The 25215-nt window shown below is 40.1% G+C and overlaps 1 protein-coding gene across 3 annotated transcripts; it reads left to right on the top strand.

Annotated features, from left to right (window-relative positions):
* Window positions 1-1062: 1062 nt before the first annotated feature.
* On the top strand, window positions 1063-23158 carry IL20RA (interleukin 20 receptor subunit alpha). Of its 3 annotated transcripts, none has more exons than XM_031054029.2 (7): window positions 1063-1259; window positions 15036-15134; window positions 16895-17073; window positions 17867-18042; window positions 19617-19761; window positions 20322-20461; window positions 21925-23158. In XM_031054029.2, exons 2-7 carry the CDS (start codon window positions 15061-15063, stop codon window positions 22846-22848), a joined length of 1638 nt encoding a protein of 545 aa, XP_030909889.1. In that variant the 5' UTR covers window positions 1063-1259; window positions 15036-15060; the 3' UTR covers window positions 22849-23158. The 3 variants fall into 3 exon arrangements, with proteins under 3 accessions (XP_030909889.1, XP_005154824.2, XP_030909890.1); XM_005154767.3 differs by having other exon boundaries at window positions 15005-15134; XM_031054030.2 differs by lacking the exon at window positions 1063-1259 and having other exon boundaries at window positions 15034-15120.
* Window positions 23159-25215: the final 2057 nt, after the last annotated feature.

Below are 25215 nucleotides of genomic sequence, written 5' to 3'. Positions count from 1 at the left end.
CACATGGAAACAGCAACTGGGGAGAGAGATCTAGCAGGAGCTCTGCTATAACAGGTACTATATATATACCATATGCAGTTTTTCATTTCTTCTGCAAATTAGAATTAGACATACAATTTCCAGACACAGCCCTCATTTCACCAGCCAACACAACCCATGCTGACCGTCACTTCAAAGTGGATTGGTATGTAGTAGTCAGGTTTCAGCTTTTGCTTGCAAGATCTTCCTTTTATGCAGAAAAGCCCGAGAGGGAAATAGCATAGAGGGAAACGGTGATGAAAGAATGGATAAACCAAAAAACTTGGCAAATGGGTGCCAAGGATGGTGAAGATAAGCTGAAAGGAAACTGAACAACTGGGAGAACAGCAAAACAGATCAGCTGGCAGGAAAGGAACTGGCCAGGGTCCATCTGAGGGTAGGAGAAGCACCCATGTCACAGCACTTTCAACTGCTAGAACCTCCTCAAATATTCAGCCTGTGGCACCCCATGAGCACAGCATGTTCCCTTTCAGGTTCTCTCATCTCATTCTGCTCTCATTAGCAGTGGCACTGAGCAGCTCCACACAAAGTCAGCAAGAGCTCTGTTTGCAACAAAACCGTGTTCTTCCTCAAAATCCCAGAGCTACTGGTGTGGGACCACACCTCTGCAACCTCTCTAGTCCCACCAGAGTCAGGTGGAGAAGGGTGCTCAGCTGCATAACCAGCTAGATTTTGAGTATCTCCAAGGATGGAGACTCCATAGCCTCTTCCTATGTTCAAACATGCTAATTAATAAAAAATAATGGGAAACAAAAGCCATTTGAACATCCACAGCTGTAGCATGTTGGCCTTCACCTTCCTCTGCAAAAAAAGACAACAACATCCCACTCACATCTAGTGGCTTCAACGGAGAGTTACTCATTAGTGGAAGCACCGAGTGGTGCAGCAGAAATCCCTCTTCTGGGAGACGGAGCCACAGCGCAAGACTAAGCCGGCGGCAGCGACACCTGCCTAGGCGGGACCCGTAAACAGCCAAAGAGCCCCCGCCTACCGCCAGGGCCCCCCGTGGGGACACCACCCCGCGCAGGGCTGCTACTGTTCCTCCCCCGTACCGCCCAGTCAGCCGGAGCCGGCTCTTTCCACCTGCGCGGCGGCGGGGAGTGGAGCACCCGCGGTCCGGGAGATGTGAGCGCCCATGGGCGTCGGGCAGCTGCGGCAGGGGGCGGCCTGGGTGCTAGTGCTGCCGCTACTTCTGTCGCCTCCCCCCGCGGCACACACAGGTAGGTGGCGGCGCTGCCTGCCGGTCCTCCGCTGGTGCGCATCTCTCTCTGGGCTGCTGGTTCTGTCTCCGGTCGTCTCCGCGCTCGGTTATCCCGGCACGGTGGCAGGCCGGGGTGGCCAGAGTTGGCCCAGCTCCGCGAGCTTGTCCCTCCAAGCCGAGTCAGCAGCCCGGGAGGTGGCTTCTGCCGCCGGGAGGGCTAGTGCGGGGCTGCCGTGTGCCGTTCGTGTTAGTCGACGGTGCCTGTATTTAATATTCGTGTTTCCGGCCCCTGATACTTAACTGGAAGACAAGGACTTTGTGTTTCTGCAATGTTGCTTATCTCTCTTTTCTCCCTGGTTATGCTGGAAAGACATTTTGCAAAGTTGTAGGTTGCTTTACTTTCAGCTGTAAATTGATGGCATGCTCTTGAGATAGCCCTTGTTTATATTCATTGGGGTGATTCCCAAAATATGTTTGGCCTGTATTCCCAAAATATGTTTGTGTTTGACAGTTGTCATGCCCAGGAGTCCTATCTGTGTAGTCAAGAGATACATTAAAACAACAGGCAGGGTGGGGTTTTGGCAAAGATACTGAGCTTGTATGGCAGTGTCCTGAATGGCTCTGATTCTCTTCTCCCACCTGAGACTCGGCATTCCCCACTGGGAATAAGCTTGTAGCTCTAGCTATTAAATATGTGTGCATGGTGGGTCCCCTTCTTCTGTTAAAAACAGCAGACACTGTTTTCTTTTTCATACCCCTTGAGTATAAAACTGAGCAAGGTGTTGAAGAGATTAGAAGCCTACTTTGTGCTCTTATTCTCCACTGTAAATGTTGCCTCCAAAACTAAATACAGAAGGACAGAGTCTGCTCCCATTTAATCCACAGCAAAACTTCCAGGTTCTGTGAGAGGTGAACAGTAGTAAGGAGTGTTCTTCATACGTGGAATACTGTGGAGTAGCACCGAATACTCTGTCTCACCTAACTCTTTTCCCAGTCTACTCTATTATGCATCAGTGATTTTTGAGTGCTTTTCAGAGGGTACCAATTCCAGGTTCTTTTTACTTACCTGACTGCATTGTATTGATCTTTTATAAGTCTGCTGATGATCACTACAGGTGTTTTGGAAAATATGCATAACTGTCATCTAATTGTCCTTAAGAAAGAATATATAAAAATTTGATTACTATTTTTTTGTTCAAGAGAACATTTAGAAAAATGTCAAGGGGGTTACATTGGGTTTGTCTCATGGTTGTTCAAGGGATAAAGGAATCTGAGCATTCCTGAGGTTCTAGCTGGACATGGTTTTAGGGGTTTGTTGACAGTCAGCAATACCAGCACAGAAGGGAGAGCTGTGCCTTACACTGAAGGTTAAGAGGTTCAGTTTTCACCTCTTTCAGCAAAACACCTTTTGTTTTTGCTGTGGTGTGTTAGTGGGTACAAGTTCATCCTTATTGGATGACATCTACTGTTTTGGCACTGTCTGACTGCATTCTGTTCTGGAGTATTGCTGGCTAATGATCTGCCAACCTAACAGGCTCTCTGAGCATTGCCTGCTTTTATACAGGACAAAAATTTCACTTGCCACTGCGCTTCGGTGAGATTTTTGTAAATTGTGGCTTCACTCACTGTTTAAAATCTGCACTCTAGAATAAATGAAAAAGCACAGAAAATGGAAAAGCAAATTAAAAAAAAAGTCATTGTTTAATCAAGAAGATCAAGCAATGTAGCATACACCTCTTTACCACATGGGAGAGTTCAGCAATTTTTGCAAGAAACTCATAAGATAGGAAGGAACATCCTGAATTTCGGAAGTAGTAAAATGTTAATCTGTTTACTAAGCTCAATCTTAAATCCTTCTCATGTTCATAGTGGAGGTTTCCCTAACTACATTCTTCTGCAGGCAGAGAACCCTGGACATTTCTGGCCTGTAGAATCCTGCCTCTGTCTTGCAGATCTTTACAGAAGAAAGAAAGAATGCTGGCATAGTACAATATATACGTATTTGGAGGAAAGGGAAATGAGTCTGAATATTTATTTAAGGTGTGTTTACGATTTTTTTTCAGGTGAGGCACATGATTTTGATGCAAATCTCAGTCATTTCACTTACTGTGCTTTTGTCTGTACTGTGACACAGTCTTAGAACTGGATTTATTCTGGATGAGGATGCCCTTGAAGACATGCTTCATCAGCATACCTAATGCAAGTAGAGCTAGTCCAGTCTTAAAAAGGAAAAACCTTGAAATGCATGTAGTGTAGACAAGATTTTTCTCAATACCAATATTTTCATGTAACAGACCTGCTCCTGTTAGGTTGCATTACTCATTAATGTTGACATAGCCTTGGGTCTCACTGGAGTTGGTTTGTGATTATACCAACTACATTTCTTACAGTGGGACCTTGAAAGTTTCCCCCTCTTAATGTTTTTTGATAGTGGTAGAAGTTGCTTGATCTGCATTGACACACTTGCTTTAATTTACTTGTCTTTCATCTTTTACTTTGTCATATTTTTATTATAAAAAAGATCTACATTTTGAAAAGCAGCTGCAGGCCTCCCTTTAAGCAAATATCAATATGTTTTCTGTTAGAGTTGCAAGAGCTCTGAAATATACAAAACTTTCTTTTTGATCAAGATGTTGTTCTGGGAAATACAGAAAAAAATGATAAAAGGGGTCACCATGTGGGCTTTGTAGTTAAGGCCTTGAACTGGAATTCAGTGACCACATAGATGCCCAGACATATTTTATCATGTTAAAAGCATCCAGAAGGCAGGCAGTATTCCAGTGCTAATAATCTACTTCCTTGCTTCCTTGCATATACACAGTGAATCCTTGAGAAGGCTTCCTGAGGTCACTATGTATGCAGTACTTTAAAAACCTGTGTGAATGCTGCTCCTGAACTTGAGAGGAGGGGAGAGACTGCCCTTTGCAATTCACTCCCCATGAAAACTGTGACAGCAAAAGCAACTTGCTTGACTTACTGTGATAGAAACAAGGCCTAAACACCACTTTTATTCCTGCATGAATACCTTGTATTTGAGCACCAGTCATAATTTGTGAGGGATAGAAGGGAAATGTTGGGCTCCAAGTTGAGCAGTCCTTAGATGTTTTGGTATTGACATGAAGTTATTTAAGGTATGTTTTGGATTTGGAAAGAGGCTGATCTGTTGCACAGACACAGCTAGTAAGTATTGGCTAAAGTACGAAATAGCATACTGAAGATTATTTCTTATATAAGATTATTTCTTATACAAGAAATGGAGTGTGCATGTAATAAACAGGCTAATTGCACTGTGGCTATACTCTGTGATGTGTATGTCCTGGGAAGTTTGAAGTGATGGCTGCACATTACCAAAATGCAGTCAGAACTCTCAGGCAATTGTCTTCTTTAATTAGCTAAAAGATTCAAAGTAGAAAATACCTAGTATATATCTATATACTCATCAAGATTGAACTGCATTCATGGTAGTAATAATCTGTGTGTTTACCAGAGAGGGTACAAAGCTTCAGTAATAAGAGTGGCAGCATATGGGAGGGCTGAGATTGGGGCTTTTTTGTGTGATATTTCCTGACTCTCTGCCAGGTGAAGGAGAAAAGAATAAATGTAACATAGAAATAAATAAAAAGAAATGCTGGATAAGGAGAACTACACTATATGAAGGATTGTAACGTTCATATAGTCAAAAGGCTCATCCTTATTGTCTCAACTTTAACTTCAACTCTCGTGCCAGGCTTTTTCAGACAATGGTGCAATCTGTGCCCTAATGCTTGGCTTCACTTATTATTTCCATAACTTAACAAATTCTTATTGCCTGGTAATTAGGAATGGAAATGGTTAAAGGAGGCAGTTCAGTCTATAGAGAAACTTCCAGCATTGTTGGGATTTGTGATTAAAGTCCAGAACTTAGATGTGGGTTGCAGTTCTGCATGTGAATATTCAGGTTCACCACTGTAGCTGACAATCTTACCTTTCCATGGCTGTTGCTCCCTAGTGGCCTCTATAGTCTTAATTCCAAGAGAAGCAAGTGTTTAAGATTACTGATTTGTGCATGTGTGATTCCAGTTTATGTTTGTTTTTATAGCTGTGGCTTGTAGACGGATTTCTGCTGGTTATTTCTCTCCAGGAGATGATGATGACCTACAACTACAGGATTAATAGCTAAAAAGAGAGAAAAATCAGCCTTTTCATGAGCCAGACAAAAGCTCCCATATTTTAAGAAGTTTAGTTTTATAAAAGCCTGAATTCTGTAAGACTGGCCTTTCTCTAGATAAGAATGAGGTTTCTCTTGACAGCTGTGTTTAAATGATGTGCAGATCTGTGTGCTTGATGCTTGGTATACCAGTAACTTGCTGGTTTTTATTGACTGCTTACCCTAGCTTGAAAACAGTACAGTAAAACTAGGTTAACTAGAAAGAGAAGGAAATAAGTTCTAGGACTAGAGGTATGGGATAGCTTACATATGAAGAGATTATATCTCTTTTTTATGGAAAATAGATGACCTTTCCTGTCTGCCTGACTACTTCAAGAGTATTTTAAGATCAGTGAAGGGACAGGAGGAAGACTTTTCTTCCCTATACCACCTTGAGTTAAATCTCATCTGACAGCTTAAGTATTTTTCAGCTGTTCTCTACTCCCTTTACTGTGATGGGAATAGGAATGTGTCCAAACAGATGAAAGAGAAGTATGTTGCTTCAGTGGGTGAATGGATCTTATATGCTGTTACCAAGATTTATGTGTCTGAGCTTACTCACACTCTGTGCATAAGAACACACATGAGTAGATATTTACAGCTCTTAGATGAAAAGGGTTAATTTATTTCCTACTAATTTCTTGAAGCTGGAGAGAGCAGTTGGGCTAGTATTTATTATTGCATCTGGTTTGCAAAAGACTTAGTTTCTTTTTGCTTTCCCTGTCTTTTCTGAAAGTACATCAATATCCTGCTGTTAGGGGGTACTGTAGTCAAAATAGTAATGTACAGGATGTGGCTCAGAAGCACCAAAAACTGTGCCCTGAGAAAGCTGAGGCATGTGTAATTGCTGACAGGGCTTTTTCTCACTGTAAGAAGGTAGCAGACAGGTATAGACCTGTTCAGCTCTCCCAAGTTCAAACTAACTTTCAGTCATCCAAACATGACTGAGAGCTAGCTTCTCTGCCAGCCCAGGTGATGGTCATGCTCCTGATCTCATTGAAGTATGCTGGCTGTTCCTTTGAATGTCAGCTGTCCCAGCTGTGCATGTTGCCACCTTTAAAACCATTTCTGAAGCAGTCATCTGTGAACTTACGTGTAAAAGACATAGATGATTATGCTAAATAACTTCCTCTCTACAGCAAAATCACTTTAATCTGTAGGGGGTAAATGAGTCTAAAAATCACTCATGACTGGTGATTTTAACAAAAAAAATGCTTATTGAGTACAGGAAAGATACTAAAAATACTGCTATACCTATAATCAGGTACTGAAATGTTCACATCTGAAGTTACTGTGGGATGCTGAACAGTCATACAGTGCCTCAAAACACACCAGCTCATACCTGACAGGAGGCCAACTGAAATTGGTGTGTACCCCAGGAAACCTTCATTTCTTGTGGGTCCTCTACAAGCAGCTGCTTCCCAGAGGCACTTGGGTCCTTCATCATCTCTGGGGAGAGGCATAAATGTGGGGCACAGGAGGGAAAAATGTTGTTTCTGTGAGTGCTTCAAAGAGGCAGAGATGCACCCCACTGCTGCCTCATGTTTGCTGGGGTGTTGCTGGTGGGTCTCCAGTACCATGCAAGAGCCATGCTGACTGTCCCACAGGGGGAACTTGAAATTGCCTCTTGCCATTTGCAAGCACTGGCTGAAGATTGGAAATAGGCTATTTATGGTCATTCAGACAGGAGTGGCTGTGTGAACTTGGCAGCCCAGTTACCTGTGAGAGAGGCAGCACTGCAAGTTTGTTAGGAGTGTTGGTCCTTCCTCTCACATCTTGGATGCAGCAGAAGGCATTTCACTTGCATCTTTTTTTTTTTTATTATCTTTCCCTCAGAACTGAAGACACGTTCTCATCTTCCATTGGCATCACACTTGATCTCCTGTCCCAGGGAAAATGGACTCAAAATCAGTAATTTCTCTAATTAAATTAGTTTGGACTGCAAGAAAAGTCCCTTCTCTAGACAAGTCATCAGTACATCAGAGAGCAAGGAGCAGGACCTATGAGGCAATAAAAAAAAATGCTGTCATAAGATCATAGAATGGTTTGAGTTGGAAAGGACTGTAAGATCATCTAGTTCCAACCCCCCAGCCATGGCCAGGGACATCTTGCACTAGACCAGGTTGACTCAAAGACCTATCCATCCTGGCCTTGAACACTGCCAGGGATGGAGCATTTGCCACTTCTCTGGGCAACCTCTGCCAGTGCCTCTCTGCCTTCACAGTAAAGATCTTCTTCCTTATCTGTAACTTGAATCTCCCTTATTTAAGTTAGAATTGACAGTTGTTGCCTAATTGATAATAGCCAGCATCAAAAGATGAGAGCCAAAATTAAGTTTTGCTCAGTTTATATGTAAAAAATATATATTTTATGTAAGGGTAGATTAGGAGTGTTCCAAAATGTGGTGTATCAAGATTTGACAGGTAACTGTCACACAGCATAATTTTTAGAGTATTTCAAGAAGAAAGCTTATTTAAACTCTGGGTATTTCGAAAAGCTAGTGTAAGATATATTCTAATGTCAGGTACTCTAATTAAGCTTTTATTTTGTTGGCTGTTGGGCTGTGTTTGATAGAAGTACTAGTACATTGGTAATGTTAAACATGCTCCGGCGAGAAAAGGAAGTCCTCAAAATGAAACACTGGATAGTTGGGATGTTTTTAATATTTTATATAACTTCAAAACACCTGTTTAAAAAAAAAAACAGCTGTTGTGTCATGGAATTGTGCCAACAATGGGCTTTTTGTCAAAGTGTTTTTCATTCCAAACTTAACAGAAATTCATTCAAATGGATTATGACTCTGAAAGCCTTGAAGGGGTTGTGAGTAATCTTAGACCAGCACACCTTGAATTTTACTCACCTTGTTTCAGGCCAGTACTGATCACTCAGAATTAATAGAAAACATACATACAATAGCTTTCTCCTGCTGGAGTGCATCAAGGAGGTTTTTGCAGCAAGGCATGGTTAGGTAGTGTGAGCTTTACTCTTGCAAGTCATCAACACAGTGGGAAGAAAATTCAGTTTATTTCTTTTCTGTCATATAAGTTAGCAAAAAGGAATTGTTAGTTTCCATGTCCTTCTTTTGCTATCTCCTAGCAAGCCTTCAATAGACTAGGGAGACCTTATCCACCTTTCTGAACTTGGGTCTTTCTAGACTGAGTCTGGAATGTTCTTTGACCAATATTCTCTCTGGAAATGTTTTTATAAGTTAGGATAACAAACACGAGGCTTCACATGGGGGAGGCGAACATGTCAAGGCAAGCTGCAGCTTCAGTCTTTTGCATCTCTCCCATTCTTCAGGCTGTATTTCCACTCGCACTCTTTCCCCAGATGACCTCCACAAGCTCAACTGTTTTCAACGGCAGCCTGCCTGTTTCTTCAAAAACAAACCCTACGTGTCCAACTGTCATCTTTCTTCAATGTTTCCCCACCTCTTCTCTCATTCTTTTCTATCTGCTCCACCACCTAGTTTTCATGTTGTATTATGTCCCTGTTTTTGTCTGTCTGTCTCATCTCTGTGCCTCCTCTGAACAGGCTGTGAATGGAGTGACAGGCTCCAATTCTGGGAGGGTAAGATTGTGCTTTGTGGTTAGCTCTCGAGTGCTGTTGTGACTCAAACAGGAAATCGCCTCCGCACTCCTCCCCGCATTCCCACCAGCACTGCTCAAGTCAAAGGGTTTTGTTAGCCTGCCTTTAGACCTGGCAGTCCCAGACCTCTAGCAACCCACCAGGAGAAAGGCAGCTAAGCTGCGATGACTTCTATTTGCTTCTCCTTCTCTTCCTCATTTTCCAGCCTGTTGAGTTCAAGTCCAAAAGAATCGGCACAGAGAAAAAGTCAACTAATTTAAATTGTAGCTAAGATGACTAATAGCAGGTAATCACGCTAACATCTATTCCTGGCTTTGCTGGGTTTCCCTTCCTCTCTGTGACTACTGATTTCCAGTTTTGGCTTGGTTCCCCTGTTTACCACTTGGTGTACTCCCTCGCATTCCCACATGGCCAGTGCCAGCTTGCTTGAGACTGCAGTTGTACTGGAAAAGAAAGCCCCAGCACACTGCTAGAGAGTGCCACCAAATATGGTGATAAATGAACATTTGTTCTGACTGGGTCTGACCATTTAATGTTCTGCATAGGCATGTGTTTGAGGGAGTCACTGAGAACAACATAACCATTAAAACAGACGAGGTGGAGGAAGAAAAGAGAGCAAAGATTTCTTAAAAAATAAAGAGCAGCAGCATCATAGGAGGAGCAAGCAAGATTTTACAGGAGTTTGGTGGAACTCGTCCAAAGCTGAACAGAAAGACAAAAGAAAAGGCTATTCCCAGTGGGAAAAGGTGAATCTCTGACTTGGCCTATCTGAAAGGCTGCCCTCCCTCAAAGGTGTGTAACCATGGCCTTGAAGTGGCAACTGCAAATGGCCAAGCACAGGGAGTGCCTGCAGTGCTGCCCATAGAGTCAGCACAGCTGAAGTCAGCACAGCACAAAGGAACTGCTTCCATCAGAGGTGCTTCCAAGGGCTGCTTCCATATAAGAAAATCCAACAGCAGTTGAAGTCAAAGTCTCTGTTGTTGTCAGAAAAGGAGTTCCTCTTTTAAATTCTGTAGGAGAGAAGTCCCTGGTTTTACTGCTGTGGCTATTGGGAAAAGCTGTGTTGCAGTAAGGCTTGCTGTTCTGTTTTAACACTTTCCATGTCACTCGCTGTCTTTAATTATATCTTGCAGTTGTTTAGAGAAGACCTGTGACCTTCTTGGTTGTTTTATTTTATTTTATTTTATTGGATAATTTGGTGTTTGCACCCATTTAGCCATGCCACAGTAAAAATACAGCATATCGCTCTTCCTGGGAGTAGTGCAGTTAACGACAGTACTTACACAGGAGGCATTTCTGCAGGTCAGCTTTCAGTGGGTACTCTGCCTGTTTCCCATCCCAGAACTTTAGCAGCCAGTATACAGCAGAAATACCTGTTATTATATATTTATGTATTTTTATGCTTTGCAGCTGTTAAGTTACCTAACTCAAGTGAAAAGTTAACAAATCCTGTTTATAAGGAGAGGTCACAGATAGTTGCAGCTGTGTTTGTTCTGCCATATTGGCATTAAACACAGCTATTTGTCACTGAGATTGCTTACAGATGAAAAGGAAATACGCTGAATGGGTAGTAGGTGTAACATGGAAATTGTATGTTTATATTTGTATATATATGTGTGTGTGTGTATAGATAGGTAGATAGATACCGCTACAACAAAACCAAGCTTTGAACAGCACCAGCTTGAGCAAGGCACATACCAGGTAGGGAGGTCTATGCAATTAAAACTGACCAGTTTTGTAGACCCAGCAGACACTTCCATAAAGAGAAGATGAGGTACCTGCCATGCAGTTTTACTCATGTGAATAATCTCACTGACGTCAGTGTGGTTTTTCACTTGCACGTGAAGGTGTTTTCAGGCTAAGTCATGTGTATTTTGGAGAGTCTTGCAATAGCTTATTCTAAGATCAGGACTTGGCTTTTCAATGAGGTGGTGAAGTTTGCAAGCCTAAGTTATTATTTCCTTTCCAGTCCAGGTGTGCAGAGTCATGAAGAAATGAATGATATTACTCAAGGTTTGATTTACAGAGTTTCCAAGGACCGTAATAAGGGCCGCAGGTTTTTCCATGCTGGGAAGTGATGACAGCCATTGCAGACTATAGATGAGACATACTAAACCTAGCAAAGCAACATGTATGATTGATTTCTGCTGACACGTAGGCCAGTACGAACTGAAAATACTCGATGCGCGCTCATGCTATTAATCCTGGCTAATGGAAGTATTATCAGAACACAACTGGATATATATTGTGTTTAAAGACAAGATACTGAAATAAGCAGCTGATACATATGCTTGAGTCCTTTCCTGACTGACAATCCTGCAAGCTCTACATAGGATGTATTTTCTACGCATGCCTCCTGGTACTATTGAGCACTGAATAGACATGGAGGAGTTTATTCTTAACTGTTCCTGGAGAAAGAGGGGAGTGTGCTAGTTTTATTCTTGCTTTACAGATGCATAATTGATGAATGAAAAATTTGCATGTTTTGTTATAAGGGCAAACAGAACCCTTCACTAAAGGGACAAGACCAGAACTAGAAACCAAATCTTTGCTTTTGCAGCTAATGGAAATTTAATGGTCTTGGTCCCTCTGCCTTCCAAATCACATGGAGCTCAGGGTAGGTGGGAGAACACTGGCAGTGTTGTAATGATTTAGATCTTGTAAAGATACAGTCTGTGGGTTCTGTGTGCTGAGATTGGCTCATCTGCTGCAGTCAGTGTTTCTGTTTTGAAACTTCGTTTGCCACAGCAGAAACCGCACTGGTGGGGGGGGGGGGGGGGGGGGGGGGGGAAGGCAACAGAAACGCTTTTATATGTCACTAGTTTAAAAATATTTTAATGTAAGAGAAATAATGACTGTTGCTCCTTTAAGATGTGTTCAAGGAATATGAATGTTTTTATGTAAGGATGGACAAATGGAAAGTATAGGCAAACAAAAACTATCCAGAAAACTGTGGAAATAATTTCCCTTGTTTTGTGGTAACCTGGCTACCTCTGGCCAGTTGAGTTTGATGATTTTTTGATTAGCCTTAAAACCCTTAAAAAAAAAAAAAAGGTGTGAAAAGTGAGCTTTTAGGGATGCCCCATACCTTTTTACAATTGTACCTTATACAGCAGTATCCCTTCCAGATTTTTTACTATGCAGTGCAAAGCCACATTTCTTAGATGGTATGAGAAGGACTATCAGAATAGGGCTGGCACTGACCTTATGATCACTCCTTGCATCCCACTGACCCAAAGCAGAATCAGCTATATTAATGTAATTTCTGGCAGATGTCTTTCTAATCTGCTGTTCAAACCTTCCAGCAGCCCTCTCAGGTGACCCATCATCATGTGTCACCCTTCTTCCCACAAGGCTTCCCCAATGGCTCTTTTTTTGTTGAAACTAAAATCTGTTCCTTTTCCTCCTTGTTTGTGGTGGACATGGAGTATAGATTATCCTTCTCATTTAAAGATGCAAAGACACAGAGTGTTCCCCTCCATTCCTCCCTGGACAAGGTGCATCTCTGATAAATTTAGCTGCTGAGAAAGCAGACATCAGGGCTGATGGGCTTCATCACCATCTCCACTGGAGGGAGAGAGATGTACCCAGTCTGGTCCATCCTAACTAGAGAGATAAACCAACCTCGGGAAGACTTTGTCCTCTTCTGTTCTTTGTGGCTGCTACAAAGTAGATGCCTTGCTCAGAGCCAAAGGTTTAATGTGAAGCCTTTTATGGCTTTGATTCCCAACAATCTAAGAAAATATCTATGTAGTATTTCCTCCTACTTCAAAATTGGATCAGAAAATTTGATTGTGCCTTGGTCCCTCACCCTTTTCCTACATGGATTGGCTGGTTGCCTTTCCTGGGGCTTGGGCAGGATTTTGACTTAAGATTTTATTTTATTTTATTTTATTTTATTTGTAATCTTTCATTTAACAGTGATATGTTTCATGTATTCTCATACACTTTAGTGCTGGGATCTGGTGCAAAGAATAAGACTTGGTGCATGGGTCATTTCTCATAGTCCACATGATGCTGGTTTTGGTTTGTTCTTCTTCGTAGCATATACGTTAGTGGTTTAGGAGCTTCTCTATTCTACTGAACAGATGTGGCAAATTTTAGGCTGTTTTCTTGTGTCTCTTGGGCAGCTTCATCTGGACATTTATATGTCACTAGTTTAAAAATATTTTCATGTAAGAGAAATAATGAGATTAAGTAAGATTAGTTTTAGTGAAGCAGTTGTAGAGGACATTTATGTTGGGTGAAATCAAAACCTTTTCTTTTCTAGGTTCTGTATATCTCATTTGGAAGCAAATATTAAGGCAGAATCCTAGAGATCTCTTTCTGCTACTTTCCCATCCCTGGTCATCTATAGTTTGAGCTCTTATGAGTGTCACTGGGCATTTCTGTTTCAAACGTTCCAGGAAATGAGACTTTCCACATACTTTTTGTAAATAAGTAAGCTTTGCCTAAGGACTATATCTGACAAAACTTGTTCTCATACTAGAAAAAAATTGAAAGACACTGAACGCAAGCTAAGTAATAGAGATAAGAGAGCAACGTTAGAAATACCCTCCATAAACAGCTTTATGATCTGAAAATACAGATGCAGGCATATACTGGAGTTGGTTTGTTTTTAACATTAACAAACAGCTTGAGGTTTGGAATACCCAGAGTTCCCATGAAGACATTTTAAAGTAGTTGGTCCCTGCAGAATTGCAAGAACATTGTCTTAATAAATGTGTTAAAGAGAAAAGCTTATGCTGTTTCCCTCAAAGACAGATAGAATGATCAAATTAATCAGTAACCTTCACATACAAAAGCAACTGTATGTTACATATACAGGAGGATGACCACAATTACTCTAGTAATAGTGAAATATACTACAAAAAAACCCCTAAGATCTGCTTACAGGAGTAACAAAGGTCAAGGGCTATTCATTCAGAGAGGTTCCCATTGTTCATGTTAATATGCTTTATTTCCCCCTTTCTTTGTCTCCTTTTGATGTCTTAAGAACTAGAATTGCATACCTGGAGGAAGAGCTTAAAGGGTTTTGAAAAGTCCAGAGCAACCACAGAGCCATTCTTTCTCTTCCCCATTATGTTCTTGTGGCTGCTAGCAATGAGAAGCTCCTTTCCAGCTTCCAGGCTAGTCTTGGGGTTGCTCCCATGGGCACAGTTCTCATGGAGGAGGTGCTGGGGACTGAGTCACAACTTGGAGCTTTGGATTCTAACCCTGGGTCCATAGGCCTCTGTTTTGCAAGCAGTTAAGCAATGCGATCATCTCCATGAGATTTATTCATTAGGAGTGTGTATTAGGAAGATGAGAAACATTCTTAAAAGCCCCAGACTTGCTTGTTTATTAATTTCAAAAGGTGGTGCAATGAACAGAAATTCAGATGAGTGACCTAGCAGTATGTGTTCATTTCTGACATTCTGGAGAACCAACATGGATGATCAAATGACACTGGGGATATTGTGATCATCCACTCTGATTCTCCTGTGTCAAGTCACACTTCAGTTTGTAAAGCTCTGTATGCAGTAGACTCCACATGTCTTTTTAAATTATCTAGTTTGACTTTTTAAACCTCTCACCTACAACAAGATTCTACTGAAGCATCAAGAATATTTTTACAACTTTCAGGTTAAATTGTTCTGATAGTCAAATACTTTGACAATTTAAAAAATGCATGTGTCTTTTATGCTGAACTTTTCTAGCTCTAGCTTCCAGTCCCTGGTATTTCCATACCATTGTCTACCCTAAATGGCAAAGCTGGTTTTGCTAGAGAACATTCATACAGATGGAATTTGGGACTGCACTAGCTAGGGACACTTTTGAAAATATTGGATTTCCATGGCCTCTTCCTTGTGCTCTTAATGTTAAGAACAGCAGTATGTAGAATTTTATGGCTTGCCTAAAAGTTGGGTTTGTTTCTTAACTTGAAACTCCTCCATATCTATTTGCAGATTCTTAGGGATGTTGGTTCTTTCTTATTTTTTTTTTCTCAGGTGTGTTGTGTTGTTCTTTGCCCAACCCTAGGAATGTCCATTTTGAGTCTGTAAACATGAAGAATGTCCTTCACTGGTCAGCACCAGAAGGCACAGGACATGGAGTACTCTACAAGGTGAAGTATTTGGTGTAAGTTGGCTTGTTTATTTTATTCTCCACTTTTATTTTAGCATGTTCAATAGTAACTAAAAATTTTTACTTTTTTGCAAGATATGACTGAAAAAAGTAAAGTGTGAAATAAAATGTGGGTTAGACTTAAGCAATATGGGCTTTAATTTTTCTCTGGCACTGTTTACTTCAAATCCAATTAAAAACACTTGTTTAGTGTTTTTAAGGAGACTTTCTTCCTATGAAGGAAGTGTAGGATGCAACAGACTGAAGCTTTCAAGGACATTCCTGAAAAATGAGACAGAAGGATGAAGGAGGACTGTGCTGTGGTTTGGCATCTGTACACATTAGCCTTCTCTACGCATTTAAACAGATCTGGGGATGTAGTATTTAATAGAATATTGACAGAACACTGTTCCGTTGGTCTCTTCTAACAGATCCAACCCTGCCCCTGAAATTTTTTGATCTTTCAGGTCTAGGAGAAAATCCATTGAAGTTATCAAGTATTGTAAAAAAACAAGTAATGTGATTGGAATCAGGCCCTTATATTTTCAAGATCTGCACCTTTGTAGGGTATCAGGGAGTTTGAGTGAGGATCAGAATCCATTTCCTTTATTCCTTCCAAGAGGGCACTGAACCATTCTAAAGAATAGTGCTGGAAGCTTGGCTTACAAATAGGTGTAGCACTGTTGTCACGGATAATGTAATTCTCCCAGTCTTTACCTTTAATATTTACACTTTCCTCAATCTAGTACTGTTTTCATTACACTAAAACAAACGTAAATCTCCAGAAGTTTCCAGTGACTGGAACTGGCTACCAGAAAAAAACGAGGAGTTGCTTTTACAGTCAGAGACAGCAACGTCTTTTGCTCAGATCTTGCCCTCTGTGCTAATAGGAATTACATAGTTGACCTCCTAGAAAAGGGGAGAGTGCTCAGTAATTAAGGAATGAAAGATGACTGTGTATCAGCTAAAATGTTCAGAGAGCACTAGCTACACTGCCTGCCAGGTCAGCTGGTCCACAGAAGAGTTTGTAGTCCTGGGTATGGCCATCTTACACAAACATATCTCTATGTGCCTCTACCTAACTAGGAAAGTAGTGCCTCGAGTTAGGTGGAAAATGCTGGTGAGTGATACTATCCTGCAGTCATACAGAAGCTGCCACACATCCTTACTAATTAGCAGCCAAAGGGGGAATTCTTAATAATGTGAATTTGAGGAGCAGGAGCTTTTGATGAAACTCAGGCAAGAATTTTCCAAGGAAATCTTGATTTCTTCTACTAGTGTATATGAGCTGGTTAGTACTAATGCATTGTTGGTGGCAGGTATATGCCCATTTTTCAACTAGAAGGATTCTGAAGTTCACTGTATTCCAATGGAGTCCTTCTTTTCAACTAGAAAAAGAAGTAACACTTAGTAATAAGTAGTCTCCTGTCCATTCATCTTGGAGACCCTGAGCAGAATCTGTCTCTACACCAGGATGAAGTACTGACTACTCTGAGAGAATTACTTGTCTATATATACTGACTGTTATCATGTATTTACAGTTTAAAGCTGTGGAGACTGAAGCCTACTCTCATTTATTTTCCATCAAAAACTTGTGGAAGTGTGTTTTATCTTGGCTGATGCTGGGGATTCCTTGAAATGCAGATTTCTGCAAGCACAAGTAAACTCTTTTATCAGCCATAACAGCAGTTTCTGTGATATATTATCAGCTGACTAATATTATGGCAATAGCTTTTATACAGCTCCTTTCTCTTTTTTTTTTTTTTCCAATATAGGTATGGTGTTGGCAAATGGATTAGAAAGCCAGAATGCAGGAATATCAACAGAACATGGTGTGACCTGTCCAGTGAGACTTCTGACTATGAAGAACAATACTATGCAAGCGTTAAAGCCTTCCTAAATGGGATGTGCTCTGACTGGATAGAGACCACACGATTCAACCCTCTTACAGACAGTAAGGAAAGCTAATCACATAGCCAGATGTTCTATGGCCTTGATTAATCTGTGTGCTCAGAATTCATGTGCCTTCATAGAGGATAATATTTTAATTTTAACATGAGGTTAGATTTTTTTTTGCAGTTGTTTCACATTTATGCTTTTGGCAGAAGTAATTTGAAATAATTGTATTAGAATTTGGATAGATGTGTGTTGAAGCCTTAGGTGATATGGTTTAGTGTGAGGTGTCCCTGCCCATGGCAGGGGGGTTGGAACTAGATGATCTTGAGGTCCTTTCCAATCCTAACTATTCTATGATTCTATGATTCTATATGTATGGTCTCGCATAAACTGAATGTTATTTTATGCTGTGGTAAATCTTTACTCAAGGCAAATAAAAGCTGTGGCCCATCCATAGCATAAAGACCTCAGATTTTGAAAAGGCTCTATTAAACCAAGCAGTAATCATACTCCACAGCACAGTATCTCTTATCTGTGCCAGATAATCTGAGAACATGCTAGTAATTTAACTTGATTCAGCAAATTGCGTTTCAAGGTTGTTTATCCTGCAAAGTCACAGGAATTCCTAGGCAAAATTCCAAGCCAGTATTCTCCTTCTCACTGTAAAGATCAGCTTAAGTTATCTGATGAAATAATTTTCTGTCAATGTAAGGTAATTGTTCGAAGTCCTACTTAGACTCCCTAAAGCATTATGAAAATTTAATATCAACCACTTTAAAAAAACCTTTCATGGTCAGATTGGTGTGTCTCTGCTGCATTTGTCTGTTTTTTGTACATGTTCATTTTTCCAGCTAAAATTGGTCCACCCATGGTAAGTGTGTCTTCTACTGAGAAATCTATTTCAATCATTCTGACTGCTCCTGAGAAGTGGAAGAGGAGTCCTGAGGGAGAATCCATATCTCTGCTTCAAGTGTATCCTGGCCTGCAGTACAATGTGTCTGTCCTCAACAGAAAAACAAAGAAGAGGGTAAGATTGACAAGGCTATGGGACTGCTATTATTAAATCTGTTCTCTTGAAATGCACTTTGGTCTGCCTGAAAGAGGTTTCATAGCCTTACAGAAACTGTAGGATCATTAAGGTTGGAAGGGGGCTCAGGAGGTCTCTAGTCCAAAATCTGTTTAAAGCAGGGTCAGCAGTAACCAGGTCAATTAGGGTTTGTCCAGTTGCATCCCGAAAGCCTCCAAGGATGGGGACTGCAAAATCAGTTTCACTGCTTGACTTTCATCTTAGGGAGAAAGTAATTTCTTTTTATCAAATTTGAACCTCTCTTTTTGAACTTATGTCCACTGTCTCCATCTTTCCTGCATTCAGCACTGTGAAAAGTCTCTTGTCTTGTTAGGTCATCCTGGGGACTGCTGTTAGGTCCCCTCTGAAGCCATCACTTCTCCCTTCATGGACCAAACTCTAGTCCCCCAGCTGCCCCTCACAAGGCAAGTGCTCTAGGGCTTGGAGGTTTTGGATCTTGGTGATCCTTTAAACCCATTCCAGTTTTTCAGACTTTTCTGTATTGGGTTGCACAAAACTGGTCATGATGTTCTAGACATGGTCTGATAAGCATGGAGTGGAGAGCAGTAATCCCTCGCCTCTGTCTGCTCCCTCTTCTTTTAACAGACCAGGATGCTGTTGGCTTCCTTTGCTGTGAGGACGTTTTGGCTGGCTCATGGTCTTGCTGCCTGTCCCCAGATCCTCTTTGGCAGGGCTGCTCCCCAGCCAGTCAGTCTTCTGGGAGTATTCACAATACATCATGACAAACTGCATTGTTTCTCATCACATCTGATGCTTCTGCTGATTTACATGCCATTAGCAAGTAGTAGTTCCCAGCATAAGCACAGTAGGTGAGGAAGAGTTCGGTGATCAGTTACAAAAACGTTCATTCTTCTGTTCCCATCCTCCAGGCACAGTATCTTTCTGGCAAGTCTCAGAATTTCCTGAAAAGAGACAAGAAACTTTATCCCAGAAAGGTCACCTTCTGTCAAAAGAGATATTAAAATACCAAGATTAGCAATCAGAGGTAGACAAAAGGGGTTTTGTGGGGTTTTGGTCGTGTTTTGGGGTTTGTTTTTTCTTTTTCATCAATACACTTGATGTATAGCAATTACTTTACTCCAAGGTCTGCGTAGCACCTTTATTCTAAGGCTCCTATCTTTATCAGAACATCCCAATTTGAAAGATTTTGTGGAACTGTACTGTATGCCTTTCACTGGCCTTTGGGTCAGGACAGTGCTGGAATGATGCTTTAGCTCCATTTCAACATCAGAATGAGAATGTGGCAGACTCATGTCACATAGTGCTTACTTCATATAAAGCATGAAATCTTCAGTAGAAGAATCATTGAATGGAAAATGAAATATTCAGAGGATGTGGCCTATGAAACAGCTTGAGTTTATGGCATTTGGAAAAAAAAGGATGCTGTTGCAGTTCTTACATTATGATTCTTTGCAGAAAATTTGTGTGATTGTGACACATTTGGTACAGAAGTTCTTTTCTGTAACTGAGGAGTTAAAGGAGAAAAAAAATATCTTTTTTTTAATGTCTTTCAGTGGTGGTTCTCCATCAGCAACAACACCTTGGTTGTGCCCTGGTTAGAACCTGGAACAGCTTATTGTGTCAGTGCTCAGATACGTGTCACCACACCACTTTTGCACAGTGGGTTCTCCAAAGAATATTGCATTGCTACCTTGAAAGGTATGTGTAAACTGTCAAATTACAAAAAGAAGATACAAGTTAGAAAAAATCATGGTTATTAGGTTTGTAAGTTTTTTATGTATCCACTCTGATAGTGAAGCTCTGGTTTTCCCCTCTGTGCATTTGTACTGATGAAGAAAGTCTTTGCCTTTAATAAAACATAGCTGGGATCTGCTGACTGGAATGTACATCACTACCTCTGAAGAAAAAGATCTGCATTCTTGGAATCTTATTGAGAGAATATATATTTTTTTTTTTCCTCCTTGAATGAAGTCTGGGAGTAGCAGATCTGGGTCAGTCTGAAGTTAGCAGCAGGGGAACTAGAGGAAAGGGCTGTTACTACTCTTTAGAATTTAATGTATAATTTAGATAATGATAATAGATTGTCCTGTAGCTCAATTTTTTTTTTTTTAATTTCCTTCAAATTACTTGTTTATCTGTTTGTGTCCTATATCCAGAAAGCAATTTCTGGATACAGGATGTGTGATGAGTGCACACATTACTATCTGAATGCATTAAAAAGTTGTTCAGTATAATGAAAACCTATGTTTTGTTAACAGATAAAACAGCTGATGAGACTATGACAGTCATATTTGGATATGTTCTGCCTGTCGTGCTGGCTGCCCTTTTTATTTCAATGATATGCTACTGCGTGCACAAGTATATTCATGTCAGCAAACAGAAACATCCAGCAAACCTGGTAAGTGTTCTCTGTTGCGGGAGGTCACTGCCAGTCTTCGTACTCACAGCAGGTGTGTGTATTTTCTGGGGCTCTGAGTCCCAGACTAGCTGCAATTTGGCTAGATGCAAATAAAACCTCTAGTTGGCACTGGTATCACAAAAAGAACATCACATTGAGGGTTATTAAATACAAGAAAAAGAGAGCAGTAATTCAAGTTAACAACTGTGTCTAAAAAGATCACCAGATCTGAAAAGATGACCAGAGCTAGTGAGCATCGGAACAGAGCTGGTTTTTTTGGAAAATGCCATTGCCATAAGCACTGAGGCAAGCTCTGTTAGGAAGTCAGCGCTCCTTAAATCTATATAGGAAGAAGCACAGTAGAGATTTAGTGAACAAAAGTTATTATTTGGTTGAATTCAGAAAGAAGAAAAGAAGATAATTAAAGCAGTACAGAAATTCTGTGACATTTTCTTGGAGTATTACTGGGTATTTTCCACTTAATTGTAATTGTGAAGGATTTATCATGTGTGCATCATAGAGATAATTTAATCTGCATTTCAACTATACTTTCAAATATGGCACCATTTCCTAACACAAAAAAAAATGCATAAACAAACACATTATATTATTTAAACAGCCTAAATACACTTTCTATGTAAAAATGTTTGTAAGTTTCTTAGAGCTGCAAAGTTTGTTAACTTTTAGAAAGATGTTATAAAGTCTAAAAAATACCCCTGGTTTCCAGGTCATGAGCCCAGTAGACCTCTCTCGCAGCTATCTCTAAACAAATCACTGGACTGTAAACATAAAATTACAATAATGAATGAGCATTTTTATGTTAATACAACCTGCATGACGCCATGGGGTGGGAGGCATAAGGGAGTTGGTTTCAACATGCTGATCTCTCTGAAGAAATCTAGAGCAGCACAGAGGTGGCAGGAGAAATGTTCACAAAAGCAGCCTGTGACATGGCACAATTCAGGCTCCATACACCACATTTCAACCTGATGTATAGCTTCCTCTCTGAAAGGAAATGTGATATTTAATTCTCTGTAAGCTATACTGTGACATGGTACCTGTTTCTGTGCTTGGGGGATGTGGTTTTGACTGCACTTGCTCCTTACCTGTTAAAAGAGCAGAATAGATTCTGTAACCTTTGACTCATGGACAACTCTAATGTTTTCTCCAAAGTCACTTGAGTCAGTGCTGATGGAAACAAAACCAGAATTTGACAGAATTGTTCTAACCATTATTTTGACATGGGGAAGATGAGGTAAAGGGACATTAGAACTGGTCATGATACAATTTTACTTTAGATAAAAAAGGTATTAACACTTCTGGAGGTTTCTTCCTTGAGTTGAAATAATCTCCTAATAAGGTCTAACCTAGCCTTATATTTTAAAAATACATGACAGTGTAAAAAGCAGCAAGTTGGTATTTTTATTATATTTCACACAAATGAAAATGTTTTTGCTTTCCAGTTATGGCACTACACTGACAAATGCAGGGAAAGAGTTTTCATACCATGTGAGAAAATAGTGGTCAACCTTATCACTGTTAACGGAGATGAGTACAAGCCATCTCAGGAATCCAGTCATCTATCGGAAAGAAAAAGTCCCCATTACTACACTGTTTACAATGGCACTGAGGAGAAGGATTTGCCTTCAGAAGAAGTGCTGGAAACAAAACAATTGAAGCTTGAGACTTCACATGAAGAGATTTCGCATGAAGAGATTTTAGCAGAAGGGGACCAACCTGGGAAATGGCCATCCTATGGCCATCCTGGAACAAAGAGAACTTTGAGACAGAAGAGTACAGAGACTGTAGAGTACGAGCATGATGTAAGGGCTGAAGATTTCAGTCCTGCTCAGGAACTGGAAGAGAACATTTCTGCCCCCAGGGGACTACTAGGTGAGCCACAGATTGCCTTGGAGAAAATGGTTACTATGAAAATAGGACAGCCATATTGCCCCCAGCTAGAGATGAGGGCAGCAGACCCTTGTTTGGGACAGAAAATAGAGGAACTTAGTTTGAAGATGATTGATGGAGCAGATGAATTGCCAGGTGTGACCCATATCAACTTGGTGGACTTGAATACTGGAAAATCTGGGCAGATATCCTATTCTCAACTGGAAAAAATAGCACAGGGCCTCACAGATAAAAAGGGCGAACAGACCATATTAGTAGATTGGGATCCTCACACTGGAAGACTGTATATTCCTACTTTGTCCAGTGTTGAAAATCAGGTATGTGAAAGAGCATTCAAATGTGAAGATCCTGACAAAGAGGGAATTTTATCCAGACTGTGTGAGAGAGAGGTATCTGATGAATCATCAGAGGACCAAGAAATATATCTCCTGCAATTTCAGGAACAATGGGGACTACATGTAGAAATGGAAGACTGAACAATAATTTTCTAAAATGTTTTAAAATGTAAAATCTTGCTGACTTTGCCAAAGAGAGTGATGAACTCTAGTGGAGCAAACACATCTGAATGTATTGAAGTTTTCAGAACCATCACAGTTGAACAACTTATTAGTCATATGTTACTTACAGAAGTTTCTAGATAAGATAAAAGTGATTTTGACTTTCATTTTAAATCTCTCAGGCAAAATATGTTGGTTATGAGATTATTTAAAAAAAAAAAGTTTTTACACAGGATGCTCTTATGACTTTCATATTATAATTCTTACCAAAGCAAATTATCAGTGTTCAAACCAGTTATTTTTAGCAAATAAAAAGCAATAATATGACATTTTTTCTGGGCTATTTTGTGTATCTTGACACAATGCAGTCTTTTGTAGGACCCACTCCTTCTACTTGTAGTGATTTGAGCTGACTTTTGTGGACGTTAAGGACATTCCACTGTATAGTTTGTTTCTGGTTTATAAATATACTTCTGTTCAGTGAAGTTCTTATTTATTTCTCTTGAGGTGCGGGGTTGCTTCCATACTGTGTTTTGCAGGTGTGCAACCAGCAACGCTTCTTTTAGCAGGTGTGCCTACAAGCTCAGCAGACATAGGGGAGCAGAAAGGAAGACTTAGATGCATTTTAAACTGGGGGAAATGTGGCACAATGGAATTCAATGTGATGCCTGTAATCTTACTGGATGGTTTGTGTTTCACCCAGCCTTAGGTGCTTGCAGTACAACATCTCTATGATTCTTGTCCTTCACATGTCTGTTCATATCCAATGACTTTAAAGGCAGGCTGGTGTTACTAACTCAGAAGTCAGCACCAGACCCACTGCTGCTTCTTCAGACACATTCCACTTGTCATGGCAGACCCAAAAAGTGTGCCTACAGGCTTCCTTTTGTTATCTGATGTCGTGACTAGGACCCCTGCTACAAGTTCATTTTCCCCCCACATTATGTGATATTTATTTACGATAGTAAATTAACAGGATATTTTAGAAATTTCTTACTAGGGCAGATGTTGTATTTATTTTCAAAGCCTATGTGTCACTTTTCCACTTGATGGAACAAAACAAACTATGGTGTTCAAAACTTGTACCCTCCAAACTAGGTACATGGTTAGGTGTATTTCTGAAGGAAGACCTTTGCCAGTGTCTTTACTCTCAGGTGATGTATCTATTGCATGACCTTGGCATTTTCTATTTCTATGGCTATTCATGCTCTGAAATACTTTAATTGTAGTTATAGACTTTCAAACCAGAAATAACATAGCGATCATGTACCAATGTTATACCTAAATACTTGTATCACACATTTGTGAGACAGAGGAGGTTTATATCTCAGTGTGAGAGAGGAGAAATAGTTACAGATATGGAAAACTCAAAATTTCTACTACTGCCAGCCTCATTTAAATAATATGAAATCTTTCTTGGTATTTTCAAAAGATTTCTTAACTGACCTCTTTGTCCATAATCTCTTAATTATCTTTTGCAGTGTGGGGCCTCTACCTCATTCCTAGTTAACATAACTTGTGATCAGGGCACAAGATATAGAGATTCTTGCAATCATGCATTTTCATGATAAATTTATGCTTTGAAATAGTAGTTAATTTTGGGGCCAGAATATTTGTAATAGAAGTTTGCAGCACTTTCAGTGTTACTTCTTTTTGATCTGAACTTGCATTAAATTCAGAATTGATAGTAGATTATGCAAACAGTCCTTTATATATATAAGATGCATTTTTAAAGAATTTTTTTGGGGGGGAAAAAAAAAGGAAATTAACCTGAGAACTTTCTTTTATATGCAAAAGAATTTTTCACGTTAGCTAGTCAAATTCTGGAATTGATGAGGCAGAAAAAATACCCATTAATATAATACCAGTAAATTGTTCATAGCTTTTTTTTTTTAATATCCTGAAAACTACTCATATTTTATGTGAAAATCTTCTAATTATGTTAAACAAATGAAGATGATCAGACATGATACCTTGAGAAAGCCAAACCGCCAGTAAGGAGCAAATAATTCCATGTAAATCTGTAGTTCTACCCACAAGGTTTCAGACAAGAGGCAACTATAAATTACATAGAAGATCCAAGCAATAAGAGAGCTGACACATTCTTAGTCTTTATTACACTCCATCAGACTTTGGTTAGCCACATTTAGGAGACTTAATGCAGACAAAAGCAAGGTCATACATATCTAGAAGCAAACACTACAGAGGCTATACTCAAACATAAGGCTACTTGTGGCTTTGAAAACAATGATTTTGAAAATTATGTGGGAAATTAATAGAACTACATAGCAGTAGGTCAAGAACAAAAGTATGTGTATTTCTTGGCTACTATGGCAGAGCTGTTAT

The sequence above is a fragment of the Melopsittacus undulatus genome, chromosome 3 (genome assembly GCF_012275295.1).
Source record: "Melopsittacus undulatus isolate bMelUnd1 chromosome 3, bMelUnd1.mat.Z, whole genome shotgun sequence".
Classification (NCBI taxonomy): Eukaryota; Metazoa; Chordata; class Aves; order Psittaciformes; family Psittaculidae; genus Melopsittacus; species Melopsittacus undulatus.
This window is presented reverse-complemented; position numbering and strand designations above follow the sequence as displayed.

Coding starts and splice junctions, on each gene's coding strand:
- IL20RA (XM_005154767.3), top strand. CDS start 1,175: ATGGGCGTCGGGCAGCTGCGGCAGGGGGCGGCCTGGGTGCTAGTGCTG. Junction 1,260..15,004: donor TCCCCCCGCGGCACACACAG/GTAGGTGGCGGC, acceptor TTTTTTTCTCAG/GTGTGTTGTGTTGTTCTTTG. Junction 17,074..17,866: donor ATTCAACCCTCTTACAGACA/GTAAGGAAAGCT, acceptor TCATTTTTCCAG/CTAAAATTGGTCCACCCATG.